At 44.9% G+C, this 27,368-nt stretch overlaps 1 protein-coding gene across 2 annotated transcripts in view; it reads right to left on the reverse strand.

Moving 5' to 3' along the window:
- The window catches only part of slc7a11 (solute carrier family 7 member 11), a 66,171-nt gene extending 39,171 nt beyond the window's left edge, over positions 1-27,000 (reverse strand). For both annotated transcript variants that reach the window (XM_086131550.1, XM_086131541.1), the window contains exons 1-3: positions 26,650-27,000; positions 11,882-12,008; positions 3,570-3,685 (exon numbers count right to left, since the gene is read on the reverse strand). In XM_086131550.1, coding sequence (XP_085987676.1) covers positions 3,570-3,685; positions 11,882-12,008; positions 26,650-26,983 — 577 coding nt within the window. In that variant the 5' untranslated portion in view covers positions 26,984-27,000. The remainder of the gene's footprint in view (positions 1-3,569; positions 3,686-11,881; positions 12,009-26,649) is intronic.
- Positions 27,001-27,368: the final 368 nt, after the last annotated feature.

A 27,368-nucleotide genomic window follows, 5' to 3' on the forward strand; every position in this document is an offset into this window, starting at 1 on the left:
CACATCCTTGAGGAGAACCAGTGCTGAGTGTGATGGTGGAGGAGAAGGTTACATTATTACTGGCACACATTGTGCTATCTTCTTTATTTTCTATTTCTATTTCTAACTTTTGGCCCGGCCCTCCACAATATTTTCTGCTTCTCATTTGGCCCCCCCGGGAAAATAATTGCCCACCCCTCATATAGGCTGATGAGAGCCATCCAATTACTTTTAAAGGCAGTCGACATAAGTGACTCCACACACTGATGCTGACTGCCTGACACAGTTGTCAAGTCAAGTCAAGTCAAGTCAACTGTATTTATAGAGCACTTTCAAACAGCCATCGCTGCATACAAAGTGCTGTACATGGAGCAATTTAACATGCACAATAAACAGTAAGACAAATCGGTAATAAAAGCGGTAGAAATCACCAAACAGTAAAACCAAGAACAAATCTAAGTCATGCTGAGTCGAATGCCAAAGAATACAAGTGAGTTTTGAGGAGGGTTTTGAAGATGGGCAGCGAGGAGGCTTGCCGAATGTTCAGTGGGAGGTCATTCCAGAGAGAGGGACCAGCAACAGAAAAGGCTCGATCCCCTCTGAGCCTGAGTTTAGTTCTTGGTACTTCTAATAATGTCTGGTCCACAGACCTGAGGCGCCGGGCAGGTGTGTAGGGGCGGATGAGCTCAGAGAGGTAAGGTGGCGCGAGATTATTCAGAGATTTGAAAACAAATAAGAGGATCTTGAAAAGAACTCTAAAATGTATAGGGAGCCAGTGAAGGGATGCCAGAGTAGGAGTGATGTGCTCCCTCTTACGAGTACCAGTCAAGAGGCGAGCAGCGGCATTCTGGACCAGCTGAAGGTGCTTAATGGAGGACTGGCTGACTCCAAAGTAAAGGGCATTGCAGAGTGTCTCAAAGTGTTCATGTGAGAGGAGAGGTTTTATTTTGGCCAGCTGTCTAAGGTGGATATGACAACGGCACCACTCGCTGAAGGTATTTGGCCGTAGCCGCTTTCCTTGTTGCCAGTTCGAGGTTGCCATTGGCTTGTGGTATACCGAGGTACTTGTAGCTGTCCTCAATGTCTGCTATTGTTCCTTCAGGGAGTGAGACCCCTTCAGTGCGGACTACCTTTCCTCTCTTAGTCACCATCCGACTACATTTCTCAAGCCCGAATGACATCCCGATGTCGCTGCTGTAGATCCTGGTTGTGTGGATCAGGGAGTCTATGTCCCTTTCGCTCTTAGCATCCAGCTTTATGTCATCCATGTAGAGGAGGTGACTGATCGTAGCTCCATTTCTGAGGTGGTATCCATAGCCTGTCTTGGTGATTACTTTGCTTAGGGGGTTCAGTCCTATGCAGAACAGCAGTGGGGAGAGTGCATCACCTTGGTATATGCCACATTTGATGGACACTTGGGTAAGTGGCTTGCCATTGGCTTCAAGTGTGGTTTTCCACATCCTCATCGAGTTCGCAACGAAGGCTCTTTGGGTCCTGTTCACTTTATACAACTCCAAGCATTCAGTGATCCATGTATGTGGCATCGATAGGCAACCTCGAACTGGCAACAAGGAAAGCGGCTACGGCCAAATACCTCCAGCGAGTGAGGCAAGTCCTAAGAAGCCAGCTCAATGGCAAGAATAAGACCCGGGCAATAAACAGCTATGCCCTGCCAGTGATCAGATACAGGGATAATAAGGTGGCCAAAGGAAGAGATTCAGACTACGGACAGTAAGACCCGAAAGCTCCTAACCATGCATGGAGGGTTCCATCCCAAATCCAGCGCCCTGAGACTGTACGCAAGCCGAAAGGAAGGAGGCCGGGGACTAGTGAGTGTGAGAGCCACTGTCCAGGATGAAACATCCAAGCTCCATGAATACATCAAGGAGAAGGCTCCAACGGATGACGTACTCAGAGAATGTCTCAGACAATGGGGAACAGAAGATGAGGCGCTGGAAGAGGGACCATCATGGGAGGACAAGCCCCTACACGGGATGTACCACCGGACCATAACTGAAGTGGCCGATCTCAAGAAGTCCTATCAGTGGCTAGAGAGGGCTGGCCTGAAGGACAGCACAGAGGCACTCATCCTGGCTGCTCAGGAGCAGGCCCTGAGCACCAGAGCCATTGAGGCCCAGCTATACCACACCAGACAAGACCCAAGGTGTAGGTTGTGCAAAGAGGCACCTGAGACGATCCAACACATAACTGCAGGGTGTAAGATGCTGGCAGGGAAAGCCTACATGGAACGCCATAACCAGGTGGCTGGCATAGTCTACCGAAACATCTGTGCGGAGTATGAACTGGAAACCCCAAGGTCAAAATGGGAAACACCTCCGAAGGTGGTGGAGAATGACAGAGCGAAGATCCTGTGGGACTTCCAGATCCAGACTGACAAGATGGTAATGGCGAACCAACCAGATATCGTGATCATAGATAAAGGGCAGAGGAAAGCCGTTGTAGTGGATGTAGCGGTCCCAAGTGATGGAAACATCAGAAAGAAGGAACACGAGAAACTCGAGAAATACCAAGGGCTCAGAGAGGAGCTGGAGAGAGCCTGGAAGGTAAAGGTGACAGTCGTGCCTGTGGTTGTCGGCGCACTCGGGGCAGTGACCCCCAAACTAGATGAGTGGGTGCAACAGATCCCGGGAACAACATCGGACATCTCAGTCCAGATATGTGCAGTGCTGGGAACAGAAAGAGTACTGCGCAGAACCCTCAAGCTTCCTGGCCTCTGGTAGAGGACCCGAGCTGAATGAGGGACGGACACCACCCGAGGGGTGAGACGAGGATTTTTTTTTTTATGTATACAGTATATATATAATATTGCAGCAAGATTGTAGGGACATCATTTGACATTGAGATATATATCTATATCTATATCTATATATACTGTATATATTTAAAAAATCCTCATCTCATATAATATATAGTTATATGCTTGGAGGTATTATACCGCTGGAGGTATTTGGCCGTATATATATAAAAAATTCCTCGTCTCACCCCCCCTCAGGTGGTGTCCGTCCCTCATTCAGCTCAAGTCCTCTACCAGAGGCCAGGAAGCTTGAGGGTTCTGCGCAGTATCCTTGCTGTTCCCAGCACTGCACATTTCTGGACTGAGATGTCCGATGTTGTTCCCGGAATCTGTTGCAACCACTCATCTATTTGGGGGTCACTGCCCCGAGTGCTCCGACCACCACAGGCACGACTGTCACCTTTACCTTCCAGGCTCTCTCTCTCTCTCTCTCTCTCTCTCTCTCTCTCTCTCTCTCTCTCTCTCTCTCTCTCTCTCTATATATATATATATATATAAAAGATTCATATATCAATGTCAAATGATGTCCCTACAATCTTGCTGCAATATTCCTGACAAAATTAAAAACGAATATACAGATAAATCGGAAATTTCTATTGATTGTCAGCACCACATTTTCAAGACCCCAGAAAACAGGAGACAAAGCATGCAATTACAGACCACAAATTCTTGTGTTATGCTGGTCAACTTCTAATTTAAAAACAAAATTTAGATGTGATCATTAGACACTCCAGCTAGTGCTGGAAAATTTAAAAGAAAAACTCATAATACATACTGAGGCCAATGGCCGTGGCCAGTTTGACAGCAGTAGGTGGAATATCACAGGGCATAAACAAAGGTTCCAGAATGTACTGTCCAAAAGCCAGACAGATGACTGCCATCCCAGCAGGTCTGTAGAACACAAAGACATTAAGGTACAGGGAAACAAATTCATGTACATGCTGTAGATTTGCTAGAAACATACAATGTGAAATAATACATTTTAAAAGTAGTTACAGAAAATGAAACAAAATATAGATATGAATAGCTTATGTCAAAACCTATATTAAAAGACTCACATCACTTGTTTGTGGATCAAAACAGACAATGTGCTTGCTCAACCCTTTTCATGGGACACTCGCAGAGAGCTATTTGCAATCTTCGGAAATTCCTTCTTAAATTTAAATAAATAAATAAATCTAAAATAATCATTGCTCTACTTTTGGGAAAGCTCCCATTACTTATAATTTTCTTGAAAACAATTATAGCAGAACAGCTAAATGATCACACGGCCTCTAGCCATCTATTTGAACGATTTCAATCTGAATTCAGGGCAGATCACTCAATGGAACCTTTCAAAAATGACTAATGATTGTTTGCTAGGTATGGATTCCTGTTACGTTTTACGAGGTGGTCGGTGGAGGACCCCAAAAAGCAGGGAGGCAGGAGGACTGAGCAAGATGTATTTAACAAAATCACAATGAGGAGTACACTGGAAAAAAACTGAAATATACAAACAAAGTCCTGAAAACCACAGGAAACCAAAGTAACAAAAACCCATACCAGAAACAAAACATGACAGGGCCACACAGACACACACGAGCTGACAAGGCTGACAGAACCCAGGGAACTAAATGCAAGCACAAAGGGTTGAGGGATCTGATTGGCTCAACACAAGGGACACAGATGACGAGAACAGGTGGAGACAAAAAGTGCACGAGGGAACAAAACCAAATCCAATCAAAACAAAAACATAACAATTCCGACATCCTTCCATCCATCCATTTTCTAATCCACTTTATCCTCACAATGGTCAAGGGGGGGGGGGGGCGGTGGAGAGCCTATCCCAGCTTGGGTAGTAGGCGGGGGACACTGCCATCCTTGCTTAGTCTGTCCTTTTTAAGAAACCTCTCATCCTCCGTCACGGACAGATGGACCGTTTCGTTCCAGGGACGGAATGCCCATCATATTTATCAAATTAATTTGTCCTCTTCTTATTATTTCACACATTATAACAACAATCTTGTTGATGAGCAAGAAATTCTATTTTCCCTCATGGGCTGAATAAAGTATCTATCGACCTAGCTAGTGAGCTATCTTCATGAGCTGAACAGCTTACCTCATGGAACAAAGCAATTGTTTCACATGACCTCAATCGATCAATCCACCCACCTGCAGGCATCCATCCATTCATCCATCTATCCATATCTACCTATAAATATCCATCCATCTATCCATTTTCCGAACCACTTTATCCACACAAGGGTCGCTGGAGCCTTTCCCAGCTGTCTTCGGGCAGTAGGCGGCGGACACCCTGAACTGGTTGCCAGCCAATCACAGGGTACACAGAGGTGAACAACCATCCACGCTCACACTCACACCTGGGACAATTTAGAGTTTTCCATTAACCTGCCATGCATGTTTTTGGAATGCGGGAGGAAACCGGAGTACCCGGAGAAAACCCACGGAGGCATGGGGAGAAAATGCAAACTCCACACAGGGAGGCGGGAGCCGGATTCATACCCTGGACCTCCGCACTGTGAGGTCAAATGCGCTAACCACTGGAGCAATTCAATATGCATCAATTATTCACATATTTCCACTATTTGTAGGTCAAAACAGTCCCTATCCCCCGCAAACAGCGGCTGTCAATTGTATACAAATACATATAGTTGCGATATTTAGGGTCAGAGCAGGGATCGCTATTGTTTTTTTTTTAACACTCGCATGACCCAGAGGTGTCCCTTTTTGGGACATCCTGGGATTCCCCCCTGACTGTCCCCCTGTAGGACAGAGTGTTACTGATGCACCAAGAGCCATGGGTGTCCCTTTTTGGGACTTTCTGGGATCTCCGCCATACTGTCTCCCACCTGTGGGACAGAGTGTAAGGGCTAACAGCCAAGCAAAGGTGTGAAGAACTGCCTTTGGTTTGTAAATGAGGCCGTGACTGATGCACCACTAGGGGGAACATGAGGAAGACACCACTGGCTGTTGTATTACATTTAGTCTCCCAAGAGACATTGGATCTTTCCTGATTTCTTGGCTGATTTCAAGTCGTTCTCTTTACATGGTTGCATGGTGTGAGTGCAACCAATATGGTCGCCTTGTACGTTATAATTTCTCAACGGTGTAACGGTGACAAGATTTTCAAAAAAGAAGCGGTTGCATTGGTGCAACCAGCTGTTTGGTGGCAGGGACAGGTAATCATCTACTTGCTATTATTGCCTAAAAAGACAGGGAGCTATTTTTATAATCATTCAGACTCCTAAGAGGGAGACTTGAGTCTCCACTCTGCCCCCCCCCCCCCTGCACAGAAACCAAATATGTGTCACACCCTAATTACTGTCCATTGCATTCTTAAGTACTCATCAACGAGTGGGTACTTAGCCACTGACAAAGACGCTCATGAATTGCTAAGTGTGCATGCTCAGCCCTGGGCGTATTTGATTCTCAACAGCTCTACACAATCATCCTGTTTAGTTGAGAAGTCTGTGGATTCCCTATTTTTTTGTTTTTTGCAGGATAACAACAATAAAAAAGATAGACAAAAATCTTGGTGTTTTGGTCATTTGTTTTTCTTTTGATAGATATATTTTACCCTTGATTCTTAGGTACTCATCAAGGATATCTTTGTGTGAAATAAAAAAAAGTATTTTTCAAATTATGCAGTTTGTTGTTTTTCTAAACTGAAATTGAAATGTGTGGGGTGCTAATTTTGTTCCTCTGTCCTCTAAAATTTTAGGATTGGCAGTATGCAAGTATGCCCTCCGTAAAATGACTGGCCATTATAAAAATAACTCTTCAAAGACATCATGAAGCTGAAGAATGATAACCATTATTGTATACAAACACCTGCTCAAATAAACTGAAATATTAAAATAAGATCAGCATTTCTGAGAGGGTAATATATATATATCAAAAGAAAAACAAATATAAGAAAACACCAATATTTTTGTCTATCTTTTTTATTGTTGTTATCCTGCAAAATACAAAAAATAGGGAATCCACAGACTTCTCAAAATCTACAAATGCATTTGCATAGTCTGTCTGGGCTGTCATAACAGGGTTGGCACTCCAGTGCTGGCTCCTTCTTGCATTTGCCACAGGTGTACTTGTAGCAGTGAACACATCTGCCAGTTGCAGAGTTCCGTGTGCATCCGTCTCTAACTTGACATTTGGCTCTTTTACCGGGGCTGGGTGTGAGAGGCTGCTGAATAAGCTTGTTCTCTTTGTGTGATTCCTTTGCATTGATGTGAGATCTGGCCAGCTCTTTTGCCAGTTCAAGCAGGAACTGTGCTCGTCTTTCCTGCACCCCTGTGCATGCCTGATAAACAATGTGAGCATTCAGTGCAGCCATGTCGATCATGTAGTAGAACACAGAAATTGGCCATCTCCGTGTTCCTGTACGCACAGTGTACTCCTGCACCACCTGGTCCATCACATCCACTCCACACTTGGCTTTGTTGTACTGGGTCACAGTGTTTGGCTTTTGCTTGTATGTATCCTCAGTCTCAACTTGGCTGTGCATGCTGCTGAGGATATCGACAGTCTTCTTGCGTTTTGGTGCATATACTTTGTGTGAAATAAAAATAGTATTTTTCAAATGATACAGTTTGTTGTTTTTCTAATCTAAACTGAAATTGAAATGTGTGGGGTGGTGTGCTAATTTTGTTCCTCTGTCCTCTAAAATTTTAGGATTGGCAGTATGCAAGTATGCCCTCTGTAAAATAACTGGCCATTACAAAGATAATTTTCGTGGTAAATAAATAAGTAAAATGTTTCTTGACTCAAAAGACAACACGGGATGATTGTGGAGAGCTGTTGAGAATCAAATACGCCCAGGGCTGAGATAATGTACCAGTCAAAAATGTTTACCCCGCCCCTCCCCCACAGTTCACCTTATGAGCTGCGCTCAGCTAGACTATGTCAAAGACTGTTTTCACTCTTCCAAGACATCATGAAGCTGAAGGACGATTGATAACCATTATTGTATACAAACACTTGCTCAAATAAACTGAAATATTAAAATAAGATCAGTATTTCTAAGAGGGTAAAATATATCTATCAAAAGAAAAACAAATGTATCAAAACACCAATATTTTTGTCTATCTTTTTTATTGTTGTTATCCTGCAAAATTCAAAAAATAGGGAATCAACAGCTCTCCACAATCATCCTGTTTTGTTGAGAAGTCTGTGGAATCTAAGTGCAACATCAAGGATGTTATAAAACACAGCCATCGGCCATCTCCTTGTACCTTCACGCACAGAGTAACTGCGCAATTCTGCTCCATGATGTCAACACCACATTGTCGACCGATCTGCGACCAGTTCAGGGTGTTGTCTGCATTCTGCCCGAATTCAGCTAGGACGGATGGATGGATAGATGTGTTTGTGGACATGTGAGTATTTGTGTGTCCAGAATGAGAACAAGTGGGACTAGATGGTTGGCTGGTTTGGATTTATTGCCACTGTGGCATTGGTCAGAGGAGGGAGGGAAGCTTTTTTAAACCAACAAGTGTTGGCAGACGACCTCTCTCTCAACCTGGCCAGATGCTGTCTGTTACTTGCAATCGTGTTGCGAGCACCGTTTCTTTGCAGCCTTTTCTTAATCCAGTTTTCTCATGTTTATTAATTGGGTGGTAGGTTAAGTGTTTGTCTTTGATTTGTTTTAATTTCACAGTCAGAATACAGGGTTCGTATATTTGTTTTGTTTGTAGTGTTGGAATATTTCTCCCTCTGACATAAAAAATAAACTCGTAGAACAAATTTTCAAGCACAACTGGCCTACTTGGGGAAGGGAGGACTGGGGGGGAGGATTTATTCACATTATATTTGGGTTTCCCTCGACCAGGAACATAACGTAAAGGAATTGCCCTCACTGTTCTCACACCTTTGGAGGGAAGTGTACAGTAAGTCGCAAAAGAAGCACATTACAAGTTAAACTAGAGTAAAACAATGGAGTGGAACCTCAGTTTACAAATGCCCCTTTTAATGAACAAATCTGATGATGCCCAACATTTCCGTGGAAAACTTGCCTCCAGTATGCACTACTTTTGATTTGTGAACAGTTTTGACAGGACGAGCAGAAATATCTACAGACTGCGTTGCTTCTCACACGACGTAACATCACTGGCTCTGTGCATCAGACAATGCAAAAAGTGTGCTGTCACGTCTTCCAAAGATGCACAGGAGAGTACGTTTATTTCACCTTTAAAGCAAAGCAACGAACACAACTATTGTTGGGTGGTATTCATAAGATGTTATGAAACATAAAGACTCCCTGCTTCCTAAACATGTGAGTCACTCTCTTCCTTTCTTTCCATTAATGTTAGCAGGCTGTGGTGATATGTTCAAAGTTATCCGAAAACATCAGTACTCAGCACCACAACCCTGGTCAGGTGAAGAGTCTGCAAAGGAATTGGTTGCCGAGTTCAAAATGTTTGTGATATTTATATGAGGTAGACTATTGGACGTTAGCATGTACAGTGCATGTGTGATAAAACATGGATACTGGCGATTTAAAGAGAAACAGCAACGTCTCTTGACGGGCGCCAATAACTGCCTGTGTCAATTAATTTGTGTGTATGTAGTTGCTTGATCCACACGAGAAGGAATGTCTCCCAGCTGTACCTCACTTCTCGCCCATGTATTTGAACAGGAAATATGTTAATTCAGCTATTTGAAAGGGGAAACCATTGACAGAATTGGATTGAATAAGAAAATCAATGTAAAACATGGACCAGACAACAATCATGTTTGCATTATATAACTTTCCTTTTTTCCTTGTTTTTATGTATCTATTTATTTAATTCTAGTTTGGTACTCCCCAGAATGCAAGGCATGGAGAAGGCTTTGCCTCCCCTGACTGCTGTGACTACACATCCCTGCACTGAGTATCAAATAATCTTGATCCCACACTTATCACGGTTAATGGGGACCAGAACCCCCTGCGAAAGATGCAAATCCACAAAGTCCCCCCCCCCCCTGTCCCCTCCACCTAGGAATTTTTGTGGAATCTTTTGTGGGTACCAGCATGTTTAAATATGTAAACAGTATTTATACACTACATATTTGAGACAAAGACTATAGCAGTACACCTATTTACTTAAATCTTAAGTAAATATTAAGATTAAGATTAAGATATCCTTTATTTGTCCCACACTGGGGAAATTTACAGTCAGATTTCAGAAAGGAAACCACAAGGGAGGGAGAGGGGGACAAAAACACGTTCGAACTATACTCTTCTGAGGATAATTTGAGGCCAGGATAAAAAAAGACCCAGCACATATAGAAGCATAAGACAGTTACAACAAGTCACAAGACATAACATGTAATGAGGGGGCGGATGGATGGGAAGGGGGGGGGGGGGGGGGGGGGGGCGCGACGCGGCCAGACCGACCAGCTGCACGGTCCCCGTGCGCTCCGCAGATCAGACCACGTCGCGGGGGAAAAAACAGGAACAATAAAGGCGGTGATTTCAAGGGTGTGTATGCGCGTGTGATTGTCTGGTTGTGTGTGCGTATCAGGCCGCAGCTGCTTCATCAAGGTCTGCTCATGGAGACAGTCCTGGCTGATCAGTCCATGGCCGAGAAGGAGGAGGGTGACGGTGGGGGCACTAGCTTCCATGCGTACTTCCTTCCAGGGGAAAGGGTCCAGATAGCGTTGTTTTGGGAACGGCCACCAACAATTTCAGACAGCCTTGAGTCTCTTCTTAGGATGAAAATACGGTAGGAGGTTAGGAAAGTTAGACAAAGACAGCACGTAGACTGAGTGGCGAGCAAGGAGAGGGTGGGTGGGGGGAGGACAGGAGCTGAGCAAAAAGCGTCCACCTTCGTCGAGAGCCAAGCAGAAAGGTTTTATAATTCAACAGTAATTATTAACATTCATCAGCATTGCCTTTATGCCGCTCTGACAGTGTAGCCTCCATTAGCCTCCAGAGAGCTGCTGACCAGCTATCCCGCGCGCACAGCCGATGTGTTAATGATAAGACAATTAAGAAGGTGAAGAGAGAACTGCTCCTTTTTTCAGACAAGCCCAATCAACCCCCCTCTCCCTCTCTCTCTCTCCCTCTCATGCACTCCTGCTCCTAGCCACACACACGAACACATGAAGTCAACACAACCCTGTGTCGAGACCAGGGGTGCCCATTACGTCGATTGCAATCAACCGGTAGATTGAGAACTGGTCCCAAGTCCATCGCGAGGGGTATAGAGGAGAAAAAAAAAACAACCATTGGTGTGTCTTTGTGCATTTTGGTAATATATATTTTTGTTTTCATGTACACTGCACTCTACTCATCCTATCAGTTTCATTTTCACAAAAAGTATGAATAAATAAATAAATAAATAAAGCAGGTAAATCTTTAACCTAAGGTGGCGTGTGACCCGCGTTACCGGACGTTGTTTGCACTCAGCAGTCTGCAATTGCAGCTTGTGATCAGAGCTGTTGCGCTATATCTTTTACCGTTATCATTATTCAGATTCAGAATTTGTTTCGTGTACAAATCACCGACGGCACGGGCAAAGAATAGGAATCTAGAGGGCCAAGGGAAGCACTTTAAATGTGAGCTACGATAGTTAAAAGGGTGCAAAAGTGTGTCGCATGCCTCCGTGTCAGGCTGTTGCTCATCATGGCGTGCGTGTGTATGTGCGTGCGCAGGCACGGTAACAGGTCGATCGCGGGAGGTTGGTTGTTCAAAAAGTCAATCTTCAGTCTAAAAAGTGTCTCGACTCCTGACACTGATCTAGGCAACCACGTGATGAGACACTGACCAAAGAGTAACCCACGTGATAAGACACAAGGGAGGATGCTGGGCGGGACTGCGAAGATGCACAGCCAATCAACATGGCTGTGCATCATGGCATAGATCCACTGGTGCTGTCATTGGTCGACGTCGCGCTGGGAACCAATCAAGCGTACAGCCATGTATAAAATCTCTGAGTCATTCGGCATTTTTTTCTGAATACAATACTTTGGGAAAAAAACCCGTGATGCACTGAAACCGCGATAAGTGAACCGCAAAGTAGCGAGGGATCACTGTCAATGAAATATTGTGGACATAGGATTCACATTCTCAGTACAAGGTTGGTAAACATAATCAAACATTACCTGATCACAGTGACATCAGCCCAGAGTTTCACAAAAGCCACATGTGGACCAAAAGCCTCCAATAAGTATGTGTAATGCCCACCAGACTTCTTAATACACGATCCCAGTTCAGCGTAGGACAAGGCACCTAGGAACAACAAGTGTGACAGATTAGCAATCAAGACCACAAAGCACGGTGCATTTGCTATTTACAGTGCAGCTATACACAAACACAAATGAGACTCTTATTCCGAATAAAAATGTAGGTGTGAAGCTTTATTTTCATGTAGTAATGAATACACCAGACCTGGGCATGATACCAACCACATCCAGCCTTTCTGTAATCACTGGCTTTTGAAAGTGGTACTTTCATGATGAAAGTGTTTCACCACATGTTGAAAATCGCAGTTAATGCAAGCGTTGTTTTGTGTCTTTGTGACTTAATTTTTGGAACGGTCTTCTGACTGGACATCCTCAAAAGAGCATCAAACAGCTCCAGCTCATTCATTGATTGATTTTTATATTGCCAGTTTTAAGTGGTATTGACAACAAAGATAATTATAGAATAATTAAACGTTTTAGGAACAGATTTTTCCCATTAGTTTCAAACAGTGTTATTGTAATGTACAACAATTGTGATTAAAATGAGACCGTGAACAACTAAGAAATATAAATATGCCTTATAATGTTAACATACTCAAATTAGGATCCTGCATACGGCGTTACCTTTGATGAAAATTGAACATTTCAAAATATTTTCTTTTCTTTCTATTTCTGTGTTTCGATATTGTCATTGTACATTCTTATCGTAATTTTGGTCAGCTACCTTTGTTTTCTCTACTTCTGAATGCAGTTAACTGTTCTGTTTGTCAATGCTTGTACGCGTCGTGTCTGCTTGTGTGAAGCCTCGAAAGTCATCAGGGAGTTGTGTTCCTTGTGTATAAATTAAGATAAGATAAGATAAGAAAACCTTTATTAGTCTCGCAATGGAGAAATTCCACATTTCAAATTCACAGCAGCAAAGTTATGAAAGGAAGAAGTAGAACAACAAAATATAGGAGCTGCTGGAAAGGCAGCCACTCACGCGGCGCCATTAGAGATGTCAGTTTAGCGCGTTTTTATTGGCATTAATTGAAATGAATTTTAACGGGATACATTTTTTTCTTGCGAGATTCACGCGGGCCACGTCACAGCGGATGTTACGTTGCTCTATAAATATTCAATTCAATTGTATTTATAGAGCACTTTCGAACAGCCATCGCTGCATACAAAGTGCTGTACATGGAGCAATTTAACATATACAATAAACAGGAAAAACAAATCGGTAACAAAGACGGTAGAAAGCACCGAACAGTAAAACCAAGAACAAATCTAAGTCATGCTGAGTCGAATGCCAAAGAATACAAGTGAGTTTTGAGGAGGGTTTTGAAGATGGGCAGCGAGGAGGCTTGCCGAATGTTCAGTGGGAGGTCATTCCAGAGAGAGGGACCAGCAACAGAAAAGGCTCCATCCCCCCTGAGCCTCAGTTTAGTTCTTGGTACTTCTAATATTGTCTGGTACACAGACCTGAGGCGGCGGGCAGGTGTGTAGGGGCGGATGAGCTCAGAGAGGTAAGGTGGCGCGAGGTCATTTAGAGATTTGAAAACAAATAAGAGGATCTTGAAAAAAAATCTAAAATGTATGGGGAGCCAGTGAAGGGATGCCAGAGTAGGAGTTATGTGCTCCCTCTTACGAGTATCAGTCAAGAGGCGGGCAGCGGCATTCTGGACCAGCTGAAGGCGCTTAATGGAGGACTGGCTGACTCCAAAGTAAAGGGCATTGCAGTAATCGAGCCGGGATGTGACAAAGGCATGAATTACTGTCTCAAAGTGTTCATGAGAGAGGAGAGGTTTTATTTTGGCCAGCTGTCGAAGGTGAAAGAAGCTGGATTAAACAACGGCACCGATTTGCCGGTCAAGTTTGAATTCACTGTCCAGTTTAAGGCCCAAGTTTGAGACTGTTGACTTAAGATAAGGAGACAGGGGGCCCAAGTCTCCAGGATGGAATGTACAAGGGCCACTGGGACCAAACAATATCACCTCTGTCTTCTTTTCATTGAAATTCAAGAAATAAGAAATAAACCAGAAACAAAACAACAAGCGCGATGCACAGGTCCACGCACACGCGAGACACCGAAAATGGATACTTAAAGAGTTTATGAATGGAAAGTTTACTTTTAAAAAGTTGCCAGATTGTTCCACTGACAAGACGAAAGTTACCTGTATGTTTTGCAGTCGTAAACTGAGCTATCATTATTGCATGTCGAGTCTGAAATACCACTTAATGGCCAAGCACACAGCTGACGTGAGTACTCCGCCCCCTCGTCTAAGACACACAGCTATGGATCATTTCAAAGCGAAGAAAATGGATGACACGACGAAGACCAAATTTGCTGAAGCCATAGCTAAATGTATGGCTACTGCATGCAAGCCTGTCAACATTGTCCACAGCCAGACTCAAGCAGAAATCATTCGCATTGCATCTAACGACTCCACTACGGTTTGCCAGTGAGAGCCTCCGTTACAAGCTGTGTACAGAGATTGTACGTAGCGGAGAAGGCTAAAGTACACCAAGCGGGAGAAGACACTGTTTCGGGAGAGAAATAAGAGACTAGGTTGATGAGCCTCTGGTGAATAAAGAGCAGGTAGCCTGTCGAATACGATGTATGCCACTGACGCGATTGTTACTTGTTTGGAACTATTTTGTGTGGAAGGTTACAGTGTTCCGTGGCCATATAAATAAAGCGGGTGGAGCTTCTCTGTGTTGTCTGACAGTGACGGTGTGCTGAGTGCGCGAGTTCAGCCGTCCAGGGGTAGCGACCTAGCGAACACTAAAAATAAAATGGCTCCAGTGTTGTCATTGAACCAAGTGTCGTCATCCAAAATGATGTCTGCACAAAACCGTAGAGAGACTTCCCTCAGAAGTCAGATTGTTCCACTGACAAGACCAAAGTTACCTGTGTCTAGGTATATAATGTATGCCACTGACGCAATTGTTACTTGTTTGGAACTATTTTGTGTGGAAGGTTACAGCGTTCCGTGTCCATATAAGTAGAGCGGGTGGAGCTTCTCTGTGTTCGTCTGACAATGACAGTAGCAAGCTACTCCTTGCTTTATTTTAAATTTGCAGTCAACAAAACTAAATACTTCAACTTGGAGGGGCTCCTTCTCTCTGTAATTATTTGTCCAGTCTTTGAGAACGCCCTCTCTGACGGGACAGATTGCACAATCTACTCTCCATTCCTTTCATCAAACGGGGACAGACGGAAGCTCGGTATTTCCACCAGCTCAGTGGATCAGCTGCCCTTGAAATCTGTGGTTCTTCAAGATATGCCCTAATTTAGTGTCTGTCTGTGGCTGCGCAGACGCAACGGAGCATGTGCTCAGCGTGCACTCCGCGCAGTACCTACCAAGCTCCTCGCCCCTCTCTTTCTCTTCCAATCTACATCTCTGAGCACGGCAGCTGAGCAACTGCCAAACCTCGCTTCAGACACGTGAAAAAGAGAGAGCGACATAGAGTGGGAGAGAGAAAGAGAGAGAGAGAGAGAGATGTGTCTTGATATGTGTTTGTGAAACATATAGCCAACAGAGAGCGCTGTAGGATTAGAGTTGATAGCATATGACAAGGCTTCCGGTAACGACGGAGCACGAGAGATCACCATACATGCTGAAAAATAAAGTTGAGCTCAGGCTCATTTGTTCATAAAATGATGGCTCATCATTTATAAGAAGAACAACACAAGAGAGAGGGAAAATGACAGAGCCAGCTCTTGAAGGGGGGTGACGGCTCTCATCGTCTCTTTCTACCGGCTCGTTCGCAACTGACACATCACTAGTACCAGACCCAGGGGCGGTTCTGGATCAATTTCACTGAGGGGGCCGGGCTGGGGCCAGGGGTTTTGATGGGGGGGCACATTCAACCCAGGGCTAAAAAGACAGATTCGAAATTTTATTTGACTTTTTATTTCTTCAGACTTTGAAATTGTAGTCATAACATTACAGTGATGAGGAAAAAAAACAGTATTAAGAGGGCTAAAATGTCTGCAAGCGTAACAATACGCCGTGTCCATCTGTTGAGAATATTCAAGCCAGGGGATGATATGGTACCAGCCTGCCGGGGACGAAAATTGCAAATACACTGAAGCTAGATGTTTTACATGCATATAATTATCCAAATTTAAAAAGGCAATGTCTTATATATTGATCCTGTTAAATAAAAATGAAAATAAAAAGGGAGACTAAAAAAGTTACACACACACACACACACACACGCGCGCAGACACACACGCACACACACACACACGCAAATAGCACTCGTGTCGTGGTAATTTCCTTCTCTGCGGACTGCTTCTCATTTTCCCGCTCATTTTTAAGTGGCGCAGCGCACTAAAGGGTCTGACTAGAATGTTAAATCACGCACTTTGGTTCCACCTTTCGCGTCGGCGACTCGGCACGAGTGCGTAATCTGCACTCGGAGTGGGGGCCACAGGGGGGGCCAGAATCGGTGCTACAGGGGCACTGGCCCCCGTTGCCCCCCCCCCCCCCCCCCAGAACCGCCACTGACCAGACCACAGTTCAGCCTGGGATACCTGACTGTGGCAACATTCACAGTGCACGGCGTGATGACCAGGTTGGATTTTGTCTGTTACTCTCTGTTTTGTATCCAATTTTAACCTGTCTTTCAGGTAAATAGATCTGTTGCTTGGTGAAGTGCTCCTGAAACCTGTAACAGGTACTTCTCCTCAATGCTGAGCATCGCAATGTGGAAAATCGTCAACTTGACATAATTGGCCTCAAATCTCAGTGGTGTCGTCTAGGGTACACGCGTGTACAGTATTACGGAGGATACCTATTATTTTTCAGTCAGCATTGCGCATACTCACGTGTAAATACCGCCCCTGTCCATTTTGCCTCAAGGATGGTAAAACCTTGACGCACCCTTCTGTGCTTTAATTGGCTGGTACTCGATGCCTTGGCTGATTAGATTGGTCAACTCTACGTTGGATAACTGATGAGCCAAACAGAGGCAGAGTAGGGCAGGTTATATTGGGGAAAAATTGCTGACATGTCAGGGGCCAGTGGCACCCCACTTGATTGACACGTGACTCTCAGTCCCCTTGAAAGATGCGCGATTATTGGAAATGTGAAAAAGGCAGAATACGTTTTTCAGGCGAGTGGCACGTATCCAGAGAACATACATACATTCAGTAAAGACATAAATACCTGGTAAGTTTCAAGGTGGTTTTCAAATGAATCATTATTTCGAACTATTTAGACTTGAAGAGACAGATTATGCTCACAGTTACAAAAGAACCTTGAACAACCTGCAAAGAAAAGGTGAACTCTATGGTCAGGGTACATCAATATGTGATTGCACCATCTGTTGTTGTCGAGCCAAAGTAGGCGACCAAGGCGGACACCACTTTTGGAAATAAATAATTGAAAAGCATGACTGGAAATTACCAAAGTGCATGTTAACTAGCCACAAATCTTTTGTGATGTGTCAATGTTCAAATATGAAGCATAGCAAGGGGGGGGGGAAAAAAACACTGTCGCCAATGTGCAACATGGAAGAGGTGCCGTTACATTTTGTTTTGCTGTATCTGGTGCAGGGTGTCTTGAGTCTGTGCATGGTACAATCTCAAGACTATCAAGGTATTCTCGAGGGAAATGTGCCGCCCACTGTGAGAAAGCTTGGTCCTAGGCACAGGTCAGGGGTCTTGCAACAGGATAGTGAATCAAGCACACAGCTAAAACACCCACGAATGGAAAATAACATTTGACGATTCTGAACTCCCTTTCTATGAGGCCTGAAAAAAAAATCAACCATCTGTTGAAGGAGCTGAAACGTTACATCTGGGAACAGCACGTGACATAAATGTTTGCTCATGAATAGTGAGTCAAACACCTGCTGATGGGTGCAAGAGTCTCATTGAAGGTTACAAAACTCATGATTACAGTGATTGCCTCACAAGTTGTGCAACAAATGTGAAGGTAAGAGGTTGTTTTTTTACTGTATATTTTGTTGAGTCACAATTCAAAAGCAAAGTTTGATTTTCATTGTTTAATTTTCCTCATATTCTCATTTATTTTTATTTTTGTCCAATTCTGTGGGGTTTCCTCTAACAGAGGGGTACCAACCATGCACGTGGATGGGATTTTGGACCTCAAGGGGACGAGGACCAAGTTTTATGAGGATATACTGTACATTTCATACGCACATACACATTTATATATGATATACAGAATATCTTATGAATATATATGAACAGAACCCAGTTACCATAACAGTGGCAGACATACAGGAAAGAGTCTCAGATATGAAGAACTGGAAAGCACCAGGCCCGGACATGGTCCACACCTACTGGCTAAAGAAACTCACAGCACTCCATGAGTGCCTAGCAGCACAAATGAACCAGCTGCTGAGAGATGGGACTCACCCAGGATGGCTAACCGAAGGGCGAACGATTCTGATCATGAAGGATCCCTCAAAGGGTGCAGTCCCATCCAACTATCGGCCAATAACCTGTCTCTCCACAACATGGAAGCTCATGTCAGGCATCATTGCGGCTAAGATAAGCGGACACATGGATCAGTACATGAGCAAAGCACAGAGGGGCGTTGGTAGAGATACCAGAGGAGCCAAACATCTCCTGGTTGACAGAACAGTCGCACAAGACTGCAGGTCCCGACATACCAACCTGTGCACAGCCTGGATTGATTACAAGAAAGCCTATGACTCGATACCAGATACATGGATCACTAAATGCTTGGAGTTGGATAAGGTGAACAGGACCCTAAGAGCCTTCGTTGCGAACTCGATGAGGATGTGGAAAACCACACTTGAAGCCAATGGCAAGCCACTTACCCAGTGTCCATCAAATGTGGCATATACCAAGGTGATGCACTCTCCCCACTGCTGTTCTGCATAGGACTGAACCCCCTAAGCCAAGTAATCACCAAGACAGGCTATGGATACCGCCTCAGAAATGGAGCTACGATCAGTCACCTCCTCTACATGGATGACATAAAGCTGTATGCTAAGAGCGAAAGGGACATAGACTCCCTGATCCACACAACCAGGATCTACAGCAGCAACATCGGGATGTCATTTGGGCTTGAGAAATGTAGTCGGATGGTGACTAAGAGAGGAAAGGTAGTCCGCACTGAAGGGGTCTCACTCCCTGAAGGAACAATAGCAGACATTGAGGACAGCTACAAGTACCTCGGTATACCACAAGCCAATGGCAACCTCGACCTGGCAACAAGGAAAGCGGCTACGGCCAAATACCTCCAGCGAGTGAGGCAAGTCCTAAGAAGCCAGCTCAATGGCAAGAATAAAACCCGGGCAATAAACAGCTATGCCCTGCCAGTGATCAGATACCCTGCAGGAATAATAAGGTGGCCAAAGGAAGAGATTCAGACCACGGACGTTAAGACCCGAAATCTCCTAACCATGTATGGAGGGTTCCATCCCAAATCCAGCACCCTGAGACTGTACGCAAGCCGAAAGGAAGGAGGCCGGGGACTAGTGAGTGTAAGAGCCACTGTCCAGGATGAAACATCCAAGCTCCATGAATACATCAAGGAGAAGGCTCCAACGGATGACATACTCGGAGAATGTCTCAGACAATGGGGAACAGAGGATGAGGCGCTGGAAGAGGGACCATCATGGGAGGACAAGCCCCTACACGGGATGTACCACCGGACTATAACTGAAGTGGCTGATCTCAAGAAGTCCTATCAGTGGCTAGAGAGGGCTGGCCTGAAGGACAGCACAGAGGCACTCATCCTGGCTGCTCAGGAGCAGGCCCTGAGCACCAGAGCCATTGAGGCCCAGATATACCCCACCAGACAAGACCCAAGGTCTAGGTTGTGCAAAGAGGCACCGGAGACGATCCAACACATAACTGCAGGGTGTAAGATGCTGGCAGGGAAAGCCTACATGGAACGCCATAACCAGGTGGCTGGCATAGTCTACCGAAACATCTGTGCGGAGTATGGACTGGAAACCCCAAGGTCAAAATGGGAAACAAAACACCTCCGAAGGTGGTGGAGAATGACAGAGCGAAGATCCTGTGGTACTTCCAGATCCAGACTGACAAGATGGTAATGGCGAACCAACCAGATATCGTGATCATAGATAAAGGGCAGCGGAAAGCCGTTGTAGTGGATGTAGCGGTCCCAAGTGATGGTAACATCAGAAAGAAGGAACATGAGAAACTCGAGAAATACCAAGGGCTCAGAGAGGAGCTGGAGAGAGCCTGGAAGGTAAAGGTTACAGTCGTGCCTGTGGTGGTCGGAGCACTCGGGGCAGTGACCCCCAAACTAGATGAGTGGTTGCAACAGATCCCGGGAACAACATCGGACATCTCAGTCCAGAAATGTGCAGTGCTGGGAACAGCAAGGATACTGCGCAGAACCCTCAAGCTTCCTGGCCTCTGGTAGAGGACCCGAGCTGAATGAGGGACGGACATCACCCAAGGGGTGAGACGAGGATTTTTTTTAATTATTCATTCATTTTCCGAACCGCTTGATCCTCACTAGGGTCGCGGGGGCTGCTGGAGCCTATCCCAGCTGTCTCCGGGCAGTAGGCGGGGGACACCCTGAATCAGTTGCCAGCCAATCGCAGTGTACACGGAAATGAACAACCACACCTAGGGACAATTTGGAGTGTTCAATCAGCCTGCCATGCATGTTTTTGGAATGTAGGAGGAAACCAGAGGACCTGGAGAAACCCCACGCAAGCACGGGGAGAACATGCAAACTCCACACAGGAAGGCTGGAGCTGGAATTGAACCTGGTACCTCTGCACTGTGAAGTCAAGGTGCTGACCCTATATATATATATATATATATATATATATATATATGCATGTCAGTCAGCCTCACATTACGGAGGTGCAGGGTTCAATCCCGGCTCTGGCCTTCCTGTGTGGAGTTTGCATGTTCTGCCCGTGCCTGCGTAGGTTTTCTCCGGGTCCGGTTTCCTCCCACATTCCGAAAAATGCGTGGCAGGTTTATAGGCCACTCTAAATTGTCCCGAGGTGTGAGTGTGAGTGCAGATGGTTGTTCGTCTCTGTGTGCCCTGCGATTGGCTGGCAACCAGTTCAGGGTGTCCCCCGCCTACTGCCCTAAGACAGCTGGGGTAGGCTCCAGCACGTCGCGCGACGCTTGTGAGGATAAGCAGTTCAGAAAATGGATTGATAGATGGATGGATGTTACCTTGATGTACAGATGAAGTTTCAGTGGTCAGTGTGTTGGGCAATTCACAGTTCTCCGAGTTGCTCTTGTCATACAAGCGCGATCTGCGAATGAGCACACTTTACTTGGCTCAGTCAGTGGTTGCCGCTGACCATTTTGAGGCCAAAGCAAACAGCTCCCCCCACCACCCCCTTGTCTGAAGTTAAAGTTTGACTAAAGGTGAGTTTTATAATTTAGGCCACTTTGTCCTGCTTTTTAAATCTGTTGCAATGATCTAACAGCAAAACTATTATTAATTACTATTCATTTTCACCAGTTTCATTCAGCATTTACTTTAGTTGATCTCTTCAACCACTAAAGCATATTGTTAATTAATGATAAATAATATTTGTCATCTCATTAAATCGTAAATATTGATGTCATACTTTACTCACAATTTTGATTCTTAGAAAATTCCCATTTACTTGCATTGGTTTCCGGAAAAGTCCATTTGGGACGATCCTGACAATAATCCTCAACTGATCATTAGGGTTAACCGACTCAGGTTAATTTTATTTGTGTTCCAAATCTCTAGCAATGGGGGCAGCCCGGTAGTCCAGTGGTGAGCACGTCGACTTCACAGTGCAGAGGTACCGGGTTCAATTCCATCTCCGGCCTCCCTGTGTGGAGTTTGCATGTTCTCCCCGGGCCTGCTTTGGTTTTCTCCGGGTACTCTGGTTTCCTCCCACATTCCAAAAACATGCATGGCAGGCTGATTGTCCCACACTAAATTGTCCCTAGGTGTGAGTGTGGGCGTGCATGGTTGTTGTCTCTGTGTGCACTGCGATTGGTTGGCAACCAATTCGGGGTGTCCCCCGCCTACTGCCCAAAGACAGCTGGGATAGGCTCCGGCACCCCCCGCGACCCTAGTGAGGATAAAGCGCTTCGGAAAATGAATGAATGAATGAATAATAAAAAAAAATCCTCTCTAAGCAATGGTATCCTATCTTTTGATATTTACAGATGTTTTGTTTTTTTTATTTTTATTTTTTTAAATAACCCAACTACAACTTGAAACTGATGATCTCCATTGAACTGATGGGAATTTCTCCATTGTGAGACAAATAAAGGTTTTCTCATCTTATCTTATTTCAGGTTTTAGACAGGTGTGGTACTGGTTTTTGGCTGCTGTGTCCATGTCTGATATTACTCACTGTGGTCCAAGGACTTTGTACAAATACTCTGACCCATGGACAATTCCGGGACCATGATCGTAATACGTACTGGCAAGCAAGTTTCCCTGACAGTTGTTCTCCAATGGTCAAAAGTTCTTTTTAGGTTGTTGTTCCTCTTTTTACATTTTCCTTCCCCGTTACTCACAATAGTTCCTTCATTTTCCATGACATGTCTGCTCACAAAAGAAGCTACGCCCTATATTACTTTTTAGTCAAGTGCCCCTAACCTAATGGCCGAAATAAAATGTGTGGAACAGTTTTAGAAGTTATGTAACATGATCAACACTCCTCTTTTGGACTGATCTGTCACAAACGACACCAACAAATCTCATCAGACTTAAGATGCAGGACTTGTACATGCTGTTAATCCTGGTGGCTCTTAGCTTTCACAATATGATTTCAAATAAAAACATCACCATCCTGTCAATGTTTTAGGTAATACCATTGGCTTGTTTCTACCAATCCAAACTCGTATTACGCATAGTGGACATTGAAAGGCTCTTATTCATACTCCTGAGTTTTCTTTTCTTTCTTTCTTTCTTTTTTTTTTTGCTCATACACGTAACTGAAATGTGCTCATTTACAACAAGCTCACATGCATGCACACAACTGAAAGGCGCTTAGGAAAACAACAGATTTCTTTGCTCATAACCATGTGATCAAAAATGTGGCCATACACATTCCTGATTGGCTCTCATATGCACCACTGACACATTCTCACACACAGTAGTGAAACGTTCTCACACAAACTAGTGAAACACTCACACACACTCGTGTAACTTGGGATCTAAGGATATCCAACAGTACTTTATTATTATACAGTATGACTTTCACTGTTGGATTTACCTGGGGCTTTCAGAGAGGCATCAAGAGGCTTTAAAGACGTGCATTCTCTGCCGTGGTCACAAGGCATCAGGAAAAGAAAAACGACATGATGAAGCCTCCTGAGCTTGGTAGACTGGGGACCACTCCACCTCTTTCTATCGCACACCGGTGCGGCCCTTGTGCGCCTCATTGGGCCTTGGAGATTCAGCTCCCTCGCTAAGCTGTGTGGGATGGTTGCCTGGACACGTCGGGCGGTGGAAGCCTGGTTAGGAGGCAGCCACCAGCCCACTGTCAATAGAAACCCTAAACCCAGTCTTACAGCTATTGAGAGAGCAGAAGCTTTCCAATGCCTTGCCCTTGAAGCCCAAGTTGGAGCTGAAATCCATGACACAACTCTTGACCGACTCATGGTCGATGAGGGGACATGACTCCTACTCTGTGGAGGACGCATTCAGTCCTGGAATGAAAGCAAAAGTGCTATTCCTCTGGTCCCTATGCAAACAAGACTGGCCACATTACTAGGCTCATGAGAAGAACCATGAGGGGGTCGCAGCAACTCTCCTAGACACTCAGAAAAGAGCCTGGATCATACAGGGCCGTCACGTCGTCAGAAGAGTAATAAATGTCTGCATCCACTGCCGAAAGCAAAGAGCTAGAGTATGCCAGCAAGTGATGGGTGACCTCCCGTTGGAGCGCACACAAAGGGCAGGCCTTTTTGAGTATACAACCCAGGATCTGTTTGGCCCATATGAAGTCAAAGATGCAGTCAAGGGGACAGCAAGGAAGAAAGTCTGGGGAATTGTTTTCTTCTGCATGGCTTCGAGGGCAGTCCATGCTGATGTATGCGATGACCAATCATCAGAAAGGTTCTCTGCTGGCCTACTCCTGCTTTGTTGCTCTCAGGGGCCACCCACGCAAGCTATGGTCCGACAAAGGCACAAATTTCATCGGCGCTAAACCCGCCATGAACGAGCTCCAAAACCACCTGCACTGTGTTCAGACGTCATCTGTTGACGACATCGCATCCAAGAACGGGACGGACTGGGCGTGGAGCTTCCACCCCGCTGATGCGCCCCACCGAAATGGAGCAGCAGAAGCTGCCGTAAAACTGATAAAAAAGAGCCCTAACGAGCTCCGGCCTTCCTGTGTGGAGATCGCATGTTCTCCCCGTGCCTGCGTGGGTTTTCTCTGAGTGCTCTGGTTTCCTCCCACATTCCAAAACATGCATGGCTGACTTGAAATTGTCCCACATGTGAGTGCGACTGGTTGTATGTCTATGAGTGCGCTGCACTTGGCTGGCAAACACATCATGGTGTCCCTCGCCTACTGCCCAAAGACAGCTCGGACAGGCTCCAGCACGCCGGCGACTCTTGTGAGGATAAGCAGATTTCGAAAATGGATGGATAGCGTTGCTTCTGGATGTGTGAAATGATTGCAGATTTTTTATTTTTTTTTATGTTCCACGTTGTCCAATAAATATGCTATCGTGTTAGAGTTCTTTCAGTGGTGTGTGAGTGTTTCACCAGTGTGTGTGTGAGCATTTTACCGGTGTGTGCGAGAGCGTTTCACTCGTGTGTCAAAGAGCATTTCAGTTGTGTGAATAAGAGCCTTTCAGTGATGCATTTGAGTGCATTTCAGTTGTGTTTATGAGCACAACAAACATTCAGTCGAGTGGCTAGGAGCCTTTGCAGGAGAAGGTGTGAGCGTTCATCCCGAATTAGTTTGTCCCTCACGGCCTCTCATTTATATCACTGACATTACATCATGCCTACAATTCTAACAGCAAACATGCGCTCCAATCATAATCTATTTTATGCATTTTTTTTTGTACTTTCCCGAGCAACTTTCACGCAACTTTTGATTATGCAACAAGAATAGGGAAGGGGGGGGGGGGGATACTGGACTTCCTGTATGCCAAATGCCAACATGAACGGAGCTCTTGTATATAGAAAATAAGATTTCATCCATTAATATAACATTTCATTATTTTACCATTATTGCTAGTTTTATAACTGTAATATTATATGATGTGTTTTTCTTTTCTTTCTTGTAGTTCGTGTTTTATATTTGATCTCATCTACAGCGGCAAGTGGTATCATACCAAAGGTTGAATTTAATAAATGATTAAAAATAGGATTTATGAGACCCAAAGTCTCTCAGAGCTGACTTTGGTGAAAGATGGATGGGGTACACCCTCGACTGGTCGCCCGCCAATGGCAGAGCATGAGAAGACGAACAACCACTCACACCCGGACACATCTCCATACAATTTAGACGGGGAGGTGGGAGTGTCTGGGCTATATCGCCGTTAGGGTTTCCCTATGAGGGTTCTTATAAATGTATATACTTGTCGCAGTTGTATTTACCTCACCAAATTATTACATTTCATAATATACCTGTATCATAATAGTATACCTGGATTTCATTGTCATGTCAATATTTCAACAACAAATTGAGTTAGGAATCAAAAGTAATATCAAATAGTGACAAAGAGTATTGTTTCATTGATATGAAAGGGATTTGGTCCCAGTGCTTGCAATGTCTTTAACACATGTTTAGTGTTTAACACATGAGGACGAGTCTGCGTACCGCCAACAAGTGGAGCAGCTGGAGCTCTGGTGCAGCCGACACAACCTCGGGCTGAACACGCTCAAGACTGTAGAGATGATCGTGGACTTCAGGAAACATTCTTCTCCACAGTTGCCCCTCACACTATCCAACTGCCCCGTGTCAACCGTCGAGACCTTCAAGTTCCTGGGAATCACAGTCTCCCAGGACATGAAGTGGGAAGTCAACACCATCTCCATCCTGAAAAGGGCGCGGCAGAGGATGTACTTCCTGAGGCTGCTGAGGAAGCATGGCCTGCCACAGGAGGTGCTACGACAGTTCTACACGGCAGTCATCGAATCAATCCTGTGTTCTTCCATCACGGTTTGGTTTGGGGCCGCCACAAAAAAGGACAAAATCCGACTTCAACGGACGGTTAGGACGGCGGAAAAAATCGTTGGCACCGCCCTACCCACTCTTGAGGACTTGCACACTGCAAGAATCAAGACAAGGGCACGGAAAATCCTCCTGGATCCCCCGCACCCTGCCCACCACCTTTTCCAGCTACTCCCCTCAGGCAGACGCTACAGATCCATGCGCACCAAATCCAGTAGACACTTAAACAGCTTCTTCCCTCTAGCCATTAACTCCTTAAACAGTCACTGACGTAGTCACTCTTCTTGTACTACAAATACTGCTACTGGTTACTCTAAAATGGTTCAATGATTTGTTGTTTACGATGATACTAATGTAGCGTGTTATACCGGAGACAAATTCCTTGTGTGTTCTACATACTTGGCCAATAAAGATGATTCTGATTCTGATTCTGATTCTGATTCTGATTTCTAGGTTTTTTTTGATTGGCTCCTTCTGGAGGCGCACATTTGGCAAGTGTTCATCACAAGTTAATGTTTGCTCCCACCACGAAACATGGGAAAGATTAAAGACGTTCAAAAACTCACCAAACAGTGAAAGCACGCCGCAAGCAATCCAGACTATCAGAGACATCCCAATGCTGCCCGAGTGTTTTAGGATTCCTTTTGGCGAGATGAAGATCCCAGCTCCAATCATGATCCCAACAATGACTGAAATCCCTGAAAGCAATGTCACCTTCTTCTCCAGTTCAACTTTTGTGTCTTTCTCCCTCGGAGGTTCACCGGAAAGCATTTGATGTCCATTTTCATCTACTCCGACATGTTCACCGGAGGACCTTCTCTTCATCTTTCGATTCCCGAGTGACAAAATCTCTTGTAGTGCAACAAGTTGAGGTCGGAGCCAATCTGCCTTTGCGACCATGCAGTTACAAAACCGCAAATAAATTCCATTGAGGGTGGGGGGTGGTTCTTTCCCCCGGCTCTCTCTCTTTCTCTTTCCCCTCCTCCTTTGTCTGGTACTTTGTGATTCATGCCAACTTGCTATTATTTCCCTGCGTGGCCTCTAACGCCTGCTCTTTACCTCTTCCGTTTGCTTTTTGTAAATTCTTCCATGTATCTTCCTCTGATTATTCGGTCCTGTTTTCATGCCTGCCTCTTTTAATAGTTTTACCAGCTTTTTAGACTGCACCCAAAACAAGCTGTGCCTTGGCAGTCGGATGCCGTTACAAGTAGAGAAGGTAATTCGTCATAGAATTACCGGGGGGAAAAAATGGTTGGTTATGGGCGTTGTGGAGAAACACGTTGCT

Source organism: Hippocampus guttulatus, chromosome 2, assembly GCF_054856545.1.
Source record: "Hippocampus guttulatus isolate MCC_2025c chromosome 2, RoL_Hgut_1.0, whole genome shotgun sequence".
Classification (NCBI taxonomy): domain Eukaryota; kingdom Metazoa; phylum Chordata; class Actinopteri; order Syngnathiformes; family Syngnathidae; genus Hippocampus; species Hippocampus guttulatus.